Source organism: Oncorhynchus kisutch, unplaced genomic scaffold (assembly GCF_002021735.2).
Source record: "Oncorhynchus kisutch isolate 150728-3 unplaced genomic scaffold, Okis_V2 scaffold4046, whole genome shotgun sequence".
Classification (NCBI taxonomy): Eukaryota; Metazoa; Chordata; class Actinopteri; order Salmoniformes; family Salmonidae; genus Oncorhynchus; species Oncorhynchus kisutch.
In genome coordinates this window covers 142,501-155,000 of record NW_022265991.1, presented here as the reverse complement: position 1 = coordinate 155,000, position 12,500 = coordinate 142,501, and the positions used below count along the sequence as shown (strand labels likewise).

At 45.1% G+C, this 12,500-nt stretch overlaps 1 protein-coding gene across 2 annotated transcripts in view; it reads left to right on the top strand.

Moving 5' to 3' along the window:
* LOC109877220 (pleckstrin homology domain-containing family G member 4B) overlaps positions 1-12,500 on the top strand; it is a 72,094-nt gene that overhangs the window by 28,385 nt on the left and 31,209 nt on the right. For both annotated transcript variants that reach the window (XM_031822023.1, XM_031822022.1), the window contains 9 exons: positions 1,624-1,713; positions 2,652-2,768; positions 4,264-4,362; positions 5,771-5,913; positions 7,226-7,364; positions 7,710-7,832; positions 7,949-8,113; positions 9,547-9,722; positions 11,789-12,500. The exon at positions 11,789-12,500 is cut by the window's right edge and continues 245 nt beyond it. In XM_031822023.1, coding sequence (XP_031677883.1) covers positions 1,624-1,713; positions 2,652-2,768; positions 4,264-4,362; positions 5,771-5,913; positions 7,226-7,364; positions 7,710-7,832; positions 7,949-8,113; positions 9,547-9,722; positions 11,789-12,500 — 1,764 coding nt within the window. The remainder of the gene's footprint in view (positions 1-1,623; positions 1,714-2,651; positions 2,769-4,263; positions 4,363-5,770; positions 5,914-7,225; positions 7,365-7,709; positions 7,833-7,948; positions 8,114-9,546; positions 9,723-11,788) is intronic.

The following is a 12,500-nucleotide window of genomic DNA, read 5'->3' as shown; positions in this document are numbered from 1 at the left end:
GGCCTCTCCTTATGTTATCCTGGCCTCACCTGGCCTCTCCTTATGTTACCCTGGCCTCTCCTTATGTTACCCTGGCCTCTCCTTATGTTATCCTGGCCTCTCCTTATGTTAACCTGGCCTCTCCTTATGTTACCCTGGCCTCTCCTTATGTTACCCTGGCCTCTCCTTATGTTACCCTGGCCTCTCCTTATGTTACCCTGGCCTCTCCTTATGTTACCCTGGCCTCTCCTTATGTTACCCTGGCCTCTCCTTATGTTATCCTGGCCTCTCCTTATGTTACCCTGGCCTCTCCTTATGTTATCCTGGCCTCACCTGGCCTCTCCTTATGTTACCCTGGCCTCTCCTTATGTTACCCTGGCCTCTCCTTATGTTATCCTGGCCTCTCCTTATGTTAACCTGGCCTCTCCTTATGTTACCCTGGCCTCTCCTTATGTTACCCTGGCCTCTCCTTATGTTACCCTGGCCTCTCCTTATGTTACCCTGGCCCTCTCCTTATGTTAACCTGGCCTCTCCTTATGTTAACCTGGCCTCTCCTTATGTTACCCTGGCCTCTCCTTATGTTACCCTGGTCTCTCCTTATGTTATCCTGGCCTCACCTGGCTTCTCCTTATGTTACCCTGGCCTCTCCTTATGTTACCCTGGCCTCTCCTTATGTTACCCTGGCCTCTCCTTATGTTACCCTGGCCTCTCCTTATGTTATCCTGGCCTCTCCTTATGTTATCCTGGCCTCTCCTTATGTTACCTGCGCCTCTCCTTATGTTACCCTGGCCTCTCCTTATGTTACCCTGGCCTCTCCTTATGTTACCCTGGCCTCTCCTTATGTTACCCTGGCCTCTCCTTATGTTACCCTGGCCTCTCCTTATGTTACCCTGGCCTCTCCTTATGTTATCCTGGCCTCTCCTTATGTTAACCTGGCCTCTCCTTATGTTACCCTGGCCTCTCCTTATGTTATCCTGGCCTCTCCTTATGTTAACCTGGCCTCTCCTTATGTTACCCTGGCCTCTCCTTATGTTACCCTGGCCTCTCCTTATGTTACCCTGGCCTCTCCTTATGTTACCCTGGCCTCTCCTTATGTTACCCTGGCCTCTCCTTATGTTACCCTGGCCTCTCCTTATGTTACCCTGGCCTCTCCTTATGTTACCCTGGCCTCTCCTTATGTTACCCTGGCCTTTCCTTATGTTACCCTGGCTTCTCCTTATGTTACCCTGGCCTTTTGCTTTCTTGGCCTTGTCACCAGCTGCAGGTTTTGTCCCATTCATTGTAGCAGTCCTGCTCGGTCCCTGGGTGTAGTTGGAAGTGGTGAAAAGTAATCCTGTGGAAAAGAGTTCAAACACATTTTTTCACGTGATTTGTTCACACGTGTGTTCTGAAAACCACTTGTTTTTTTCACAGGATTTTTTCAAATTTGATTTTTTTTTTGTAAGGGCGCACACACACACACACACAAATACACACATGTACACATACAGTACACACGCGGATGGATACGCCAGCATCCAGCCTGCACACAACAGGCACATGAAGAGTTATGATTTTATAATGATGATATATTGTGGTGTTTTAGTTCATGTAGCGCCCCCCTCCCAATACTGTACGTGTCAATTTGTGTTGCTTTCCCCCCAGGCTTTATTACCAAATGCACTTTACTCCGTCCTGCTACTTGCGGACAAGGAGACAACTATCAAGCCTGAAAGAGACATTACTACTGTGCAGGTAAAGTATTAAATAATGACCCATTTGCTGTGATATTCGCATTGAGCGTTCTTGTCTAATTCAAGACTTCAAATCACATATCTTGGGAGTATTTCTTACATTCCCACGGCAACCAGAATCCTAACAACACAATGTAACATCAGGAAGGACACAGCATTATCACAGGCGCCTCCTAGTCTATTCAGATACACCGAGGCTATTGTGTTGAGTCGTCGCTAGCAGCCTGTCAATGTCACGTCCTTGACCTGAGTATGAGTCTGAGTGAGGCAGTACGTGTGTGTGTGTGTGTGTGTGTGTGTGTTTAGCGTGTAGCGTGTCAGGTCATGGTGTGTTGTTGAGAGCTGGGGTATCTGTGCTATGTAGGTTTGCGTGAAGCTGCATGTCTGACTGTGGAAAATGTAATCATCTCTTCATCACCAGCCTACCTACCTACCTACCTACCACACACACACACACATAGTCTGTCCCACTGAAAACATACTGAAAACACCCACAACATCCATCACACAGCCAGACACATCTAATGAGATCAGGGTTTAGGTCCAACGTTGAGTTAAGTGATTATCTCTGGAATTCCTCCATAGGTTTCTACAGTAGAGTTCAACACAATGTCTCTTCCTATTGAAACTACATGACACGTGGATAAAAGGATGTGATTGGTTAGTTGTCTTGATGACACCTGCAACTTAGTGATGTATATTACAGATCAGATCATTGTTGGTTGGTTGTTTTTGCTTTGGTGGAAGTTATATCTGATATCTGTAGCAAGGTGTGATGTGAGAGCTTTAGTTTCCTTATTGGAAAAGCATTGAAGATAATTGATATTGATATTTCAGTTAACTTCCTGAGTCGACTGGAATTGACTCCAACCCTGCTACTCACAGGCCCCACCCTCATGGGGAGTTACAGTGAGCTTGTGTCCCTCTGTCCCCATCCAGACGGAGCTCCTGACGTCCCTGAAGGCTCTGTTGAAGCACATAGACTCCAGTCAGCTCACTAGAGACCTGGACGGAACATTCCCCTACGACCACGATCACTGGGTCGCCTTCAGACAGGTAGGAATCACATCACCACGGTTACAGTTTGCTCAAATGGCACCCTATTAGCTATGTAGTGCACTGCGTTTGACCAGGGCCCACAGGTCTCTGGTCAAAAGTAGTGCACTTTATACAAAGGGTGGGTCTAATCCTGGATGCTGATTGGTTAAAACCGCATTCCAGCCGGTTAAAATGCCTATTTACTCTGTTCCATCTGACTGATCAATCCACTGTCTCATCTACCCAGCCAGGTCATTTATAAACTTGATCTCCACTATAAAAAGCATCTAGACATTATCTACCATTTCTTTTAGACTAATATTTAGTTTTCAACAACAGAGATTTATATAAACCTTTCTGTCTGTCTGTCTCTCTGACATTTGCAACATTATTTCAATATTCAAATTCGATCTCCAGCTGTCCCATAGTCGGGACGAGACAGACTAACACTAACACCACCCACGCCAATATATCCTCCAATCACCGGCTTCAAGGGCATTATCACTTAAATGGTCTGGTATTCTCTGATCTCAACACTGTCTGTAACATCTCTCTCTCTCTCTCTCTCTCGCTCTCTTTTGCTCTCTTTCGCTCTCTCTGCCCTCTCTCATTCTCTCTCTCTCTCTCTCGCTCTCTTTTGCTCTCTTTCGCTCTCTCTTTCTCATTCTCTCTCTCTCACACTCTCTCTCTCTCTCTCTCTCTCTCTCTCTCTCTCTCTCTCTCTCTCTCTCTCTCTCTCTCTCTCTCTCTCTCATTCTCTCTCTCTCTCATTCTCTCTCTCATTCTCTCTCTCTCTTTCTCGCTCTCTTTCTCATTCTCTCTCACTCTCTCTCTCACACTCTCTCTCACACTCTCTCTCTCTCTCACTCTCTCATTCTCTCTCTCTCATTCCCTCTCTCTCTCTTTCTCTCTCTTGCTCTCTCTCTCATTCTCTCTCTCTCATTCCCTCTCACTCTCTCTCGCTCTTTCTCGCTTTCTCACTCTCTCTCGTTCTCTCTCGCTCTCTCTCGTTCTCTCCCGCTCTCTCATTCTCTCTCTCTCTTATTCTCTCGCTCTCTCTCTCTTTCTCGCTCTCTTTCTCACACTCTCTCACTCTCTCATTCTCTCTCTCTCGCTCTCTCTGCTCTCTCTCTCTTGCTCTCTCTCTCATTCTCTCTCTCTCTCATTCCCTCTCGCTCTCTCTCTCACTCTCTCTCTCACTCTCTCTCATTCTCTCTCACACTCTCATTCTCTCTCACTCTCTCTCGCTTTCTCGCTCTCTCTCGTTCTCTCTCGCTCTCTCTCTCTCATTCTCTCTCACTCTCTCTCTCATTCCCTCTCTCTCTCTCTCGCTCTCTCTCATTCTCTCTCGCTCTCTCATTCTCTCTCGCTCTCTCATTCTCTCTCAGTCTCTCTCTCATTCCCTCTCTCTCTCTCTCTCTCTCTCTCGCTCTCGCACTCTCTCTCATTCTCTCTCTCTCACTCTCGTTTTCTCTCGCTCTCTCTCTCTCTCTCTCTTCATCCCTTCTGTTAGAAAATTGAGCCGTTTGCCAGCAGTTGCAGCGTGGCTCTCTCCTCCCTCCAATCTTCTATCTCTACGTTGAGCAGCACCAGCAACCTGGACAGCACCAAGGTGTGTGTGTGTTTGTGTGTGTGTGTGTGTGTGTGTGTGTGTGTGTGTGTGTGTGTGTGTGTGTGTGTGTGTGTGTGTGTGTGTGTGTGTGTGTGTGTGTGTGGTCTAGTGGTTAGAGTGTTGGGCCAGTAAGTGACAGGTTGCTAGTTTGAATCCCTGTGCCGACTAGGTGAAAGCTATCTGCCCTTGAACAAGGCACTTAACCCTAATTGCTCCTGGGTCGTCGTCAATAGTGGCTGATCCCTAGCCGTGACCCCACTCTCCGAGGGTGCCTCAGGGGGAGTGGGATACATGGCAGCAGTTCCTGGCCATAACTGAAGCTCTCACATCACACCTTGCTACAGATATCAGATATAACTTCCACCAAAGCAAAAACTACCATCTACTATATAATACAAAATGACAGGTAACCTTGATGATGTAAGTAAAGAAATATAACTAAGAAAAATCATCATGAGAGACAGAATGATCTGATCTGTAATATACATCACTAAGTTGCAGGTGTCATCAAGACAACTAACCAATCACATCCTTTTACCCACGTGTCATGTGGTTTCAATAGGAAGAGACATGTGTTGAACTCTACTGTAGAAACCTATGGAGGAATTCCAGAGATAATCACTTAACTCAACGTTGGACCTAAACCCTGATCTCATTAGATGTGTCTGTCTGTGTGATGGATGTTGGATCTAAACCCTGATCTCATTAGATGTGTCTGGCTGTGTGATGGATGTTGGACCTAAACCCTGATCTCATTAGATGTGTCTGTCTGTGTGATGGATGTTGGACCTAAACCCTGATCTCATTAGATGTGTCTGTCTGTGTGATGGATGTTGGACCTAAACCCTGATCTCATTAGATGTGTCTGTCTGTGTGATGGATGTTGGATCTAAACCCTGATCTCATTAGATGTGTCTGGCCGTGTGATGGATGTTGGACCTAAACCCTGATCTCATTAGATGTGTCTGTCTATGTGATGGATGTTGTGGGTGTTTTCAGTATGTTTTCAGTTGGACAGACGTGTGTGTGTGTTACACCGTGGTGTGTGTGTAACACCATGGTGTGTGTGTAACACCGTGGTGTGTGTGTGTGTGTAACACCGTGGTGTGTGTGTGTAACACCGTGGTGTGTGTGTAACACCGTGGTGTGTGTGTGTGTGTAACACCATGGTGTGTGTGTGTAACACCGTGGTGTGTGTGGAACATCGTGGTGTATGTGTGTGTGTAACACCGTGGTGTGTGTGTGTAACACCATGGTGTGTGTGTCTGGTTCAGGAGGTATCTGAGGTGCTGGAGCAGCAGAGGTCTCTGATGAAGTGTGTGTGTGTGTGTGTGTGTGTGTGTGTGTGTGTGTGTGTGTGTGTGTGTGTGTGTGTGTGTGTGTGTGTGTGTGTGTGTGTCTGGTTCAGGAGGTATCTGAGGTGCTGGAGCAGCAGAGGTCTCTGATGAAGTGTGTGTTGGAGGACACCCGTCTGAACAGACTGAGGCTGGAGGGAGGAACAGTCCTGGCCCGGATCAGGAAGGACGAGGCCTGTGAGAATGACAACTACAGGTACTGCTGGGAGAGGGTCTGCATAACCAGAACTTACTATTGGATCAGATGTAGTGCACTATATAGGGAAGAGTGTGCCAAATGTAGTGCACTATATAGGGAAGAGTGTGCCAAATGTAGTGCACTATATAGGGAAGAGTGTGCCAAATGTAGTGCACTATATAGGGAAGAGTGTGCCAAATGTAGTGCACTATATAGGGAAGAGTGTGCCAAATGTAGTGCACTATATAGGGAAGAGTGTGCCAAATGTAGTGCACTATATAGGGAAGAGTGTGCCAAATTTAGTGCACTATATAGGGAAGAGTGTGCCAAATGTAGTGCACTATATAAGGAAGAGTGTGTCAAATGTAGTGCACTATATAGGGAAGAGTGTGCCAAATGTAGTGCACTATATAGGGAAGAGTGTGCCAAATGTAGTGCACTATATAGGGAAGAGTGTGCCAAATGTAGTGCACTATATAGGGAAGAGTGTGCCAAATGTAGTGCACTATATAGGGAAGAGTGTGCCAAATGTAGTGCACTATATAGGGAAGAGTGTGCCAAATGTAGTGCACTATATAGGGAAGAGTGTGCCAAATGTAGTGCACTATATAGGGAAGAGTGTGCCAAATGTAGTGCACTATATAGGGAAGAGTGTGCCAAATGTAGTGCACTATATAGGGAAGAGTGTGCCAAATGTAGTGCACTATATAGGGAAGAGTGTGCCAAATGTAGTGCACTATATAGGGAAGAGTGTGCCAAATGTAGTGCACTATATAGGGAAGAGTGTGCCAAATGTAGTGCACTATATAAGGAAGAGTGTGTCAAATGTAGTGCACTATATAGGGAAGAGTGTGCCAAATGTAGTGCACTATATAGGGAAGAGTGTGCCAAATGTAGTGCACTATATAGGGAAGAGTGTGCCAAATGTAGTGCACTATATAGGGAAGAGTGTGCCAAATGTAGTGCACTATATAGGGAAGAGTGTGCCAAATGTAGTGCACTATATAGGGAAGAGTGTGCCAAATGTAGTGCACTATATAGGGAAGAGTGTGCTAAATGTAGTGCACTATATAGGGAAGAGTGTGTCAAATGTAGTGCACTATATAGGGAAGAGTGTGCCATTTGAGACACATCGGAGTTCTATCCAAAGATCAGAATGTTGGCCGTATTAAACCTCTGTAGAGATAATGCATAACTCCTTTATGAAGCATTCAGACAGTGGTGCGTAACGCTCAACACAAACATATATAGTTATGGTCACTGATGATAAATCTATTACCCATCACCACCATTCGTTGCCAACCTACTGTTGTCCTTGCTGTCCATCCAGGGATGCAGTGGACATGGTGAATGTCCTTTATAACCAGGTGGATGAGGAGGTCCATAAACTGGTGATCCTCTCCAACAAGTCCCTGAAACAGCTGGAGAGTCTGCTGGAGGTCCGCAGGTTTGAGGAACAGACAGAGCAGGTGGGATTTTCACTTCAGTCAGACTGATGGCTTGTCGTTGGACATTTCATTCTGTCGTTGTGATTTCACTTCAGTCAGTCTGATGGCTTGTCTTTGGGCATTTCATTCTGTCGTTGTGATTTCACTTCAGTCAGACTGATGGCTTGTCTTTGGGCATTTCATTCTGTCGTTGTGATTGTGCTTACATACAGTACGTTGAAGTCCTTTCTAACTGGATCTACTAATGTCTAATAAGCTGCTAGTAATCTGATAATGTGAGCTACAGTGGCCCTGATTCTAAAGTATTGGATGTTAGCGTATTATACCAAAGCCTTACATCCCATCTGCTTCTGTCTCTCCCTCCAGATCAAAGTATGGTTCAGTGTGGAAGGAGAGAAGCACCTCACTGCCCTGGACTGTCTTCCTCTCTCTCTGGCTGCAGTCAAAGACATGAGGCAGAGTTTGGAACAGTTCTTTGAGGAGTCAGTTGTAAGTTTAAACATGGTACATTTCTTCCTGACTTGTTGTTTTTTGCTTTGAAAACGGCTCCTAAGACTCTTATAAACTCCATTTCCCATGATCCTCTCCTCTCTGTCCACGTACAGCAGCAGCAGAAGCAGGGTTTACTGCTGGTCAGGCAGTCAGGGGAGTCTCTCCCCAGCTCGGCCTTGCTGGACTTCAAACAGCACCTGGGATCCATCCTGGGCAGAGTGGAGAGGAGGAAGAACCAGCTAGACATCCTCACCAACCTCTACGAGTTCTACGGCTCGGTAAAGACAGATCCAGGATCATTTCCCATTCTTCATTTATTTATCAAGCAAGAGAGATTGAGGAAAAAGGATGTGATGAGGTGTCTTGACTGGCCACCCCACATAGCCTGGTTCCTCTCTAGGTTTCTTCCTAGGTTTTGGCCTTTCTAGGGAGTTTTTCCTAGCCACCGTGCTTCTACACCTGCATTGCTTGCTGTTTGGGGTTTTAGGCTGGGTTTCTGTACAGCACTTTGAGATATCAGCTGATGTACGAAGGGCAATATAAATGAATTTGATTTGATGTCTTGGGCTGCATCCCAAATGGCGCTATGAATCCTGGTCCAATAGGGAATAGGGAGCCACTTATGACACAGAATACTGTAAGGGTTGATCCTCCTTACTATGCTGCTGTGTTTGAACCTTGACCTATTGATAGATACAATAGATACAGATTTTATACATTATATCAATCATAAACACTGAGTGTACAAAACATTAAGAACACCTTCCTAATATTGAGTTGCATCCCCCCTTTTGCCCTCAGAACAGCCTCAATTTGTCGGGACATGGACTCTACAAGGAGTTGAAAGCGTTCCACAGGGATGCTGGCCCATGTTGACTCTACAAGGAGTTGAAAGCGTTCCACAGGGATGCTGGCCCATGTTGACTCTACAAGGAGTTGAAAGCGTTCCACAGGGATGCTGGCCCATGTTGACTCTACAAGGAGTTGAAAGCGTTCCACAGGGATGCTGGCCCATGTTGACTCTACAAGGAGTTGAAAGCGTTCCACAGGGATGCTGGCCCATGTTGACTCTACAAGGAGTTGAAAGCGTTCCACAGGGATGCTGGCCCATGTTGACTCTACAAGGAGTTGAAAGCGTTCCACAGGGATGCTGGCCCATGTTGACTCTACAAGGAGTTGAAAGCGTTCCACAGGGATGCTGGCCCATGTTGACTCTACAAGGAGTTGAAAGCGTTCCACAGGGATGCTGGCCCATGTTGACTCCAATGCTTCCCACAGTTGTGGCAAGTTGGCTGGATGTCCTTTGGTTGGTGGACTCTCCTTGATACACACAGGAACTGCTGAGCCTGAAAACCCCAGCGGTGTTACAGTTCATGACGTAAACCGGGGGGCCTGACACCTACTACCACATCCCATTCAAAGGCACTTATAAATATGTTGTCTCGCCCCATTCACGCTCTGAATGGAACACATACACAATCCATGTCTCAATTGTCTCAAGGCTTAAAAATCATACTTTAACCAGGTCTCCTCCCCTTCATCTCCACTGATTGAAGTGGATTTAACAAAGTGACATAAATAAGGAATCATAGATTTCACCTGGATTCACCTGGTCAGTCTGTGTCATTGAAAGAGCAGGTGTTCCTAATGTTTTGTCCACTCAGTGTCTGTTCTAATTCTATTTCTACGTACTATCCGTCCTGTCCTGCAGGCTAACCAGTGGATGGAGCACTGCCAGGACTACTTCCGGCAGCTGAACCTGGAGAGCAGTGGTGTGAGCCTCCCTCCTGCAGTACTTGAGATCCTCCAGGACTATCAGATGGAGGCCTCCACGTTCTCCCTGGACAACTTCAGCTCCCTCAATGATATGGTCCTGTCCTTGGACAGGTATACCACCTGCTGTAAGATAGTCTGGGAAGGATAGGGTGGGGTAGGGTAGGATGGGGTAGGTTAGGGTGGGGTAGGATATGAAAGGAAAGAGTAGGTTGGGGTAGGATAGGGTAGGGTAGGGTAGGATGGGGTAGGTTAGGGTGGGGTAGGGTAGGATGGGGTAGGATATGAAAGGAAAGAGTAGGTTGGGGTAGGATAGGGTAGGGTAGGGTAGGGTAACATGGGGTAGGGTAGGGTAGGATGGGGTAGGATAGTAAAAAGTAGCATAGGGTAGGTTAGGAAAGGAAAGAGTAGGATAGCTTCAGCAACAGCTAATGCAGATCCAAATAAGGTCCTAAATCCTAATAGTATAGCTATAATTTTGTTAATTTCTTTGTGAAAACTTCAGTTAAGTTTTCTGCATCATATTGGCCGACTTTTTGTCTTTTTTTGGATTCCACTTGCCATTGCTATTTTAGGAATAGAAAACAATGTGTTTTCATAGAAGGACACAAATCAAAACTTCTTGAACCACGGCCGGCCCGCTCATTAGGCAGGATCAGGCAGTCGCCTATTGCGGAAGATTGACAAGGACTGCATTTTATGAGCTATTATGTCATAGTAATTATTATTAAACAGTAGTTACCATATTATTATTATGTCATAGTTATTATTATTATTATGTCATAGTTATTATTAGACTGTAGTTGCCATATTATTATTAGACTGTAGTTGCCATATTATTATTAGACTGTAGTTGCCATATTATTATTAGACTGTAGTTGCCATATTATTATTAGACTGTAGTTGCCATATTATTATTAGACTGTAGTCGCCATATTATTATTAGACTGTAGTTGCCATAGTATTATTAGACTGTAGTTGCCATATTATTATTAGACTGTAGTTGCCATATTATTATTAGACTGTAGTTGCCATATTATTATTAGACTGTAGTTGCCATATTATTATTAGACTGTAGTTGCCATATTATTATTAGACTGTAGTTGCCATATTATTATTAGACTGTAGTTGCCATATTATTATTAGACAGTAGTTGCCATAGTATTATTAGACTGTAGTTGCCATATTATTATTAGACTGTAGTTGCCATATTATTATTAGACTGTAGTTGCCATAGTATTATTAGACTGTAGTTGCCATATTATTATTAGACTGTAGTTGCCATATTATTATTAGACTGTAGTTGCCATTATTATTAGACTGTAGTTGCCATAGTATTATTAGACTGTAGTTGCCATATTATTATTAGACTGTAGTTGCCATATTATTATTAGACTGTAGTTGCCATATTATTATTAGACTGTAGTTGCCATATTATTATTAGACTGTAGTTGCCATATTATTATTAGACTGTAGTTGCCATATTATTATTAGACTGTAGTTGCCATATATTATTAGACTGTAGTTGCCATAGTATTATTAGACTGTAGTTGCCATATTATTATTAGACTGTAGTTGCCATATTATTATTAGACTGTAGTTGCCATATTATTATAGACTGTAGTTGCCATATTATTATTAGACTGTAGTTGCCATATTATTATTAGACTGTAGTTGCCATATTATTATTAGACTGTAGTTGCCATATTATTATTAGACTGTAGTTGCCATAGTATTATTAGACTGTAGTTGCCATATTATTATTAGACTGTAGTTGCCATATTATTATTAGACTGTAGTTGCCATATTATTATTAGACTGTAGTTGCCATAGTATTATTAGACTGTAGTTGCCATATTATTATTAGACTGTAGTTGGCCATAGTATTATTAGACTGTAGTTGCCATATTATTATTAGACTGTAGTTGCCATATTATTATTATTGCTACTAAGTATTATTTGTTTGTTGTTTTTATTTCAAATAATAAATAAGTCATTTAGGGGCTTTTTTCACTTCGGGGTGCAGTTTCCCCAAAGTACTAGGATCAGCTTCCCCTCCCCCAATCCTAACCTTCATCATTAGTAGGGGAAATGAAAAACTTACCCCAGATGAGTGTCTTGGGGCAACTTCACACTACACCCGTTTTTTCCACTGACCTTGTCTCTCTCCCTCTGGCCAGCCCCCGGCAGACCCATCAGTGGAACGTCCTGTGGACCAAGTGTCAACAGACCAAGAACCAGCTGGAGAAAACCCTGGCCCAGGCCACAGCAGCAGTTACTGCAGCTTCTGACTCTGCAGCCTCTAACTCTGCAGCCTCTGACTCTGCAGCCTCTGACTCTGCAGCCTCTAACTCTGCAGCCTCTAACTCTGCAGCCTCTGACTCTGCAGCCTCTGACTCTGCAGCCTCTGACTCTGCAGCCTCTAACTCTGCAGCCTCTAACTCTGCAGCCTCTAACTCTGCAGCCAGAAATCTAACCAAAGACCCTTCAGAGAATGCAGACAGACAGGGGGGCTGCACTCACACAGAGCAGCACGGGGCTGCTGGAGGGGATCTTGTTTTACCTGAGTTGCCCACTCTAGGGTCAAGGATCATAGTGTCGTCGCTGGAGTTTGAGGAAGAAACCAAGCCTCACTCCACAGGTCACTTCTCCTCCAACAACAACAAGAGCCCCTCTTCCTGCTCCTTCACCTCCTCCTCCCTCTTCCCCTTCCCCCCCGCCCCAGAGGGAGACCCCCTCCTCCTCAAGCTGCAGCAGAGCCCCTCTCTGTTCGACGACACGGACAGCGACTGCACCATCGACTCCATGGGGGCCGCCTCCTGCCACTCGGAGCCTGTCTATTCGTCCTCTGGGACGCCACTCCACCAGCACCGCCAGCACCGCAAACAGCCG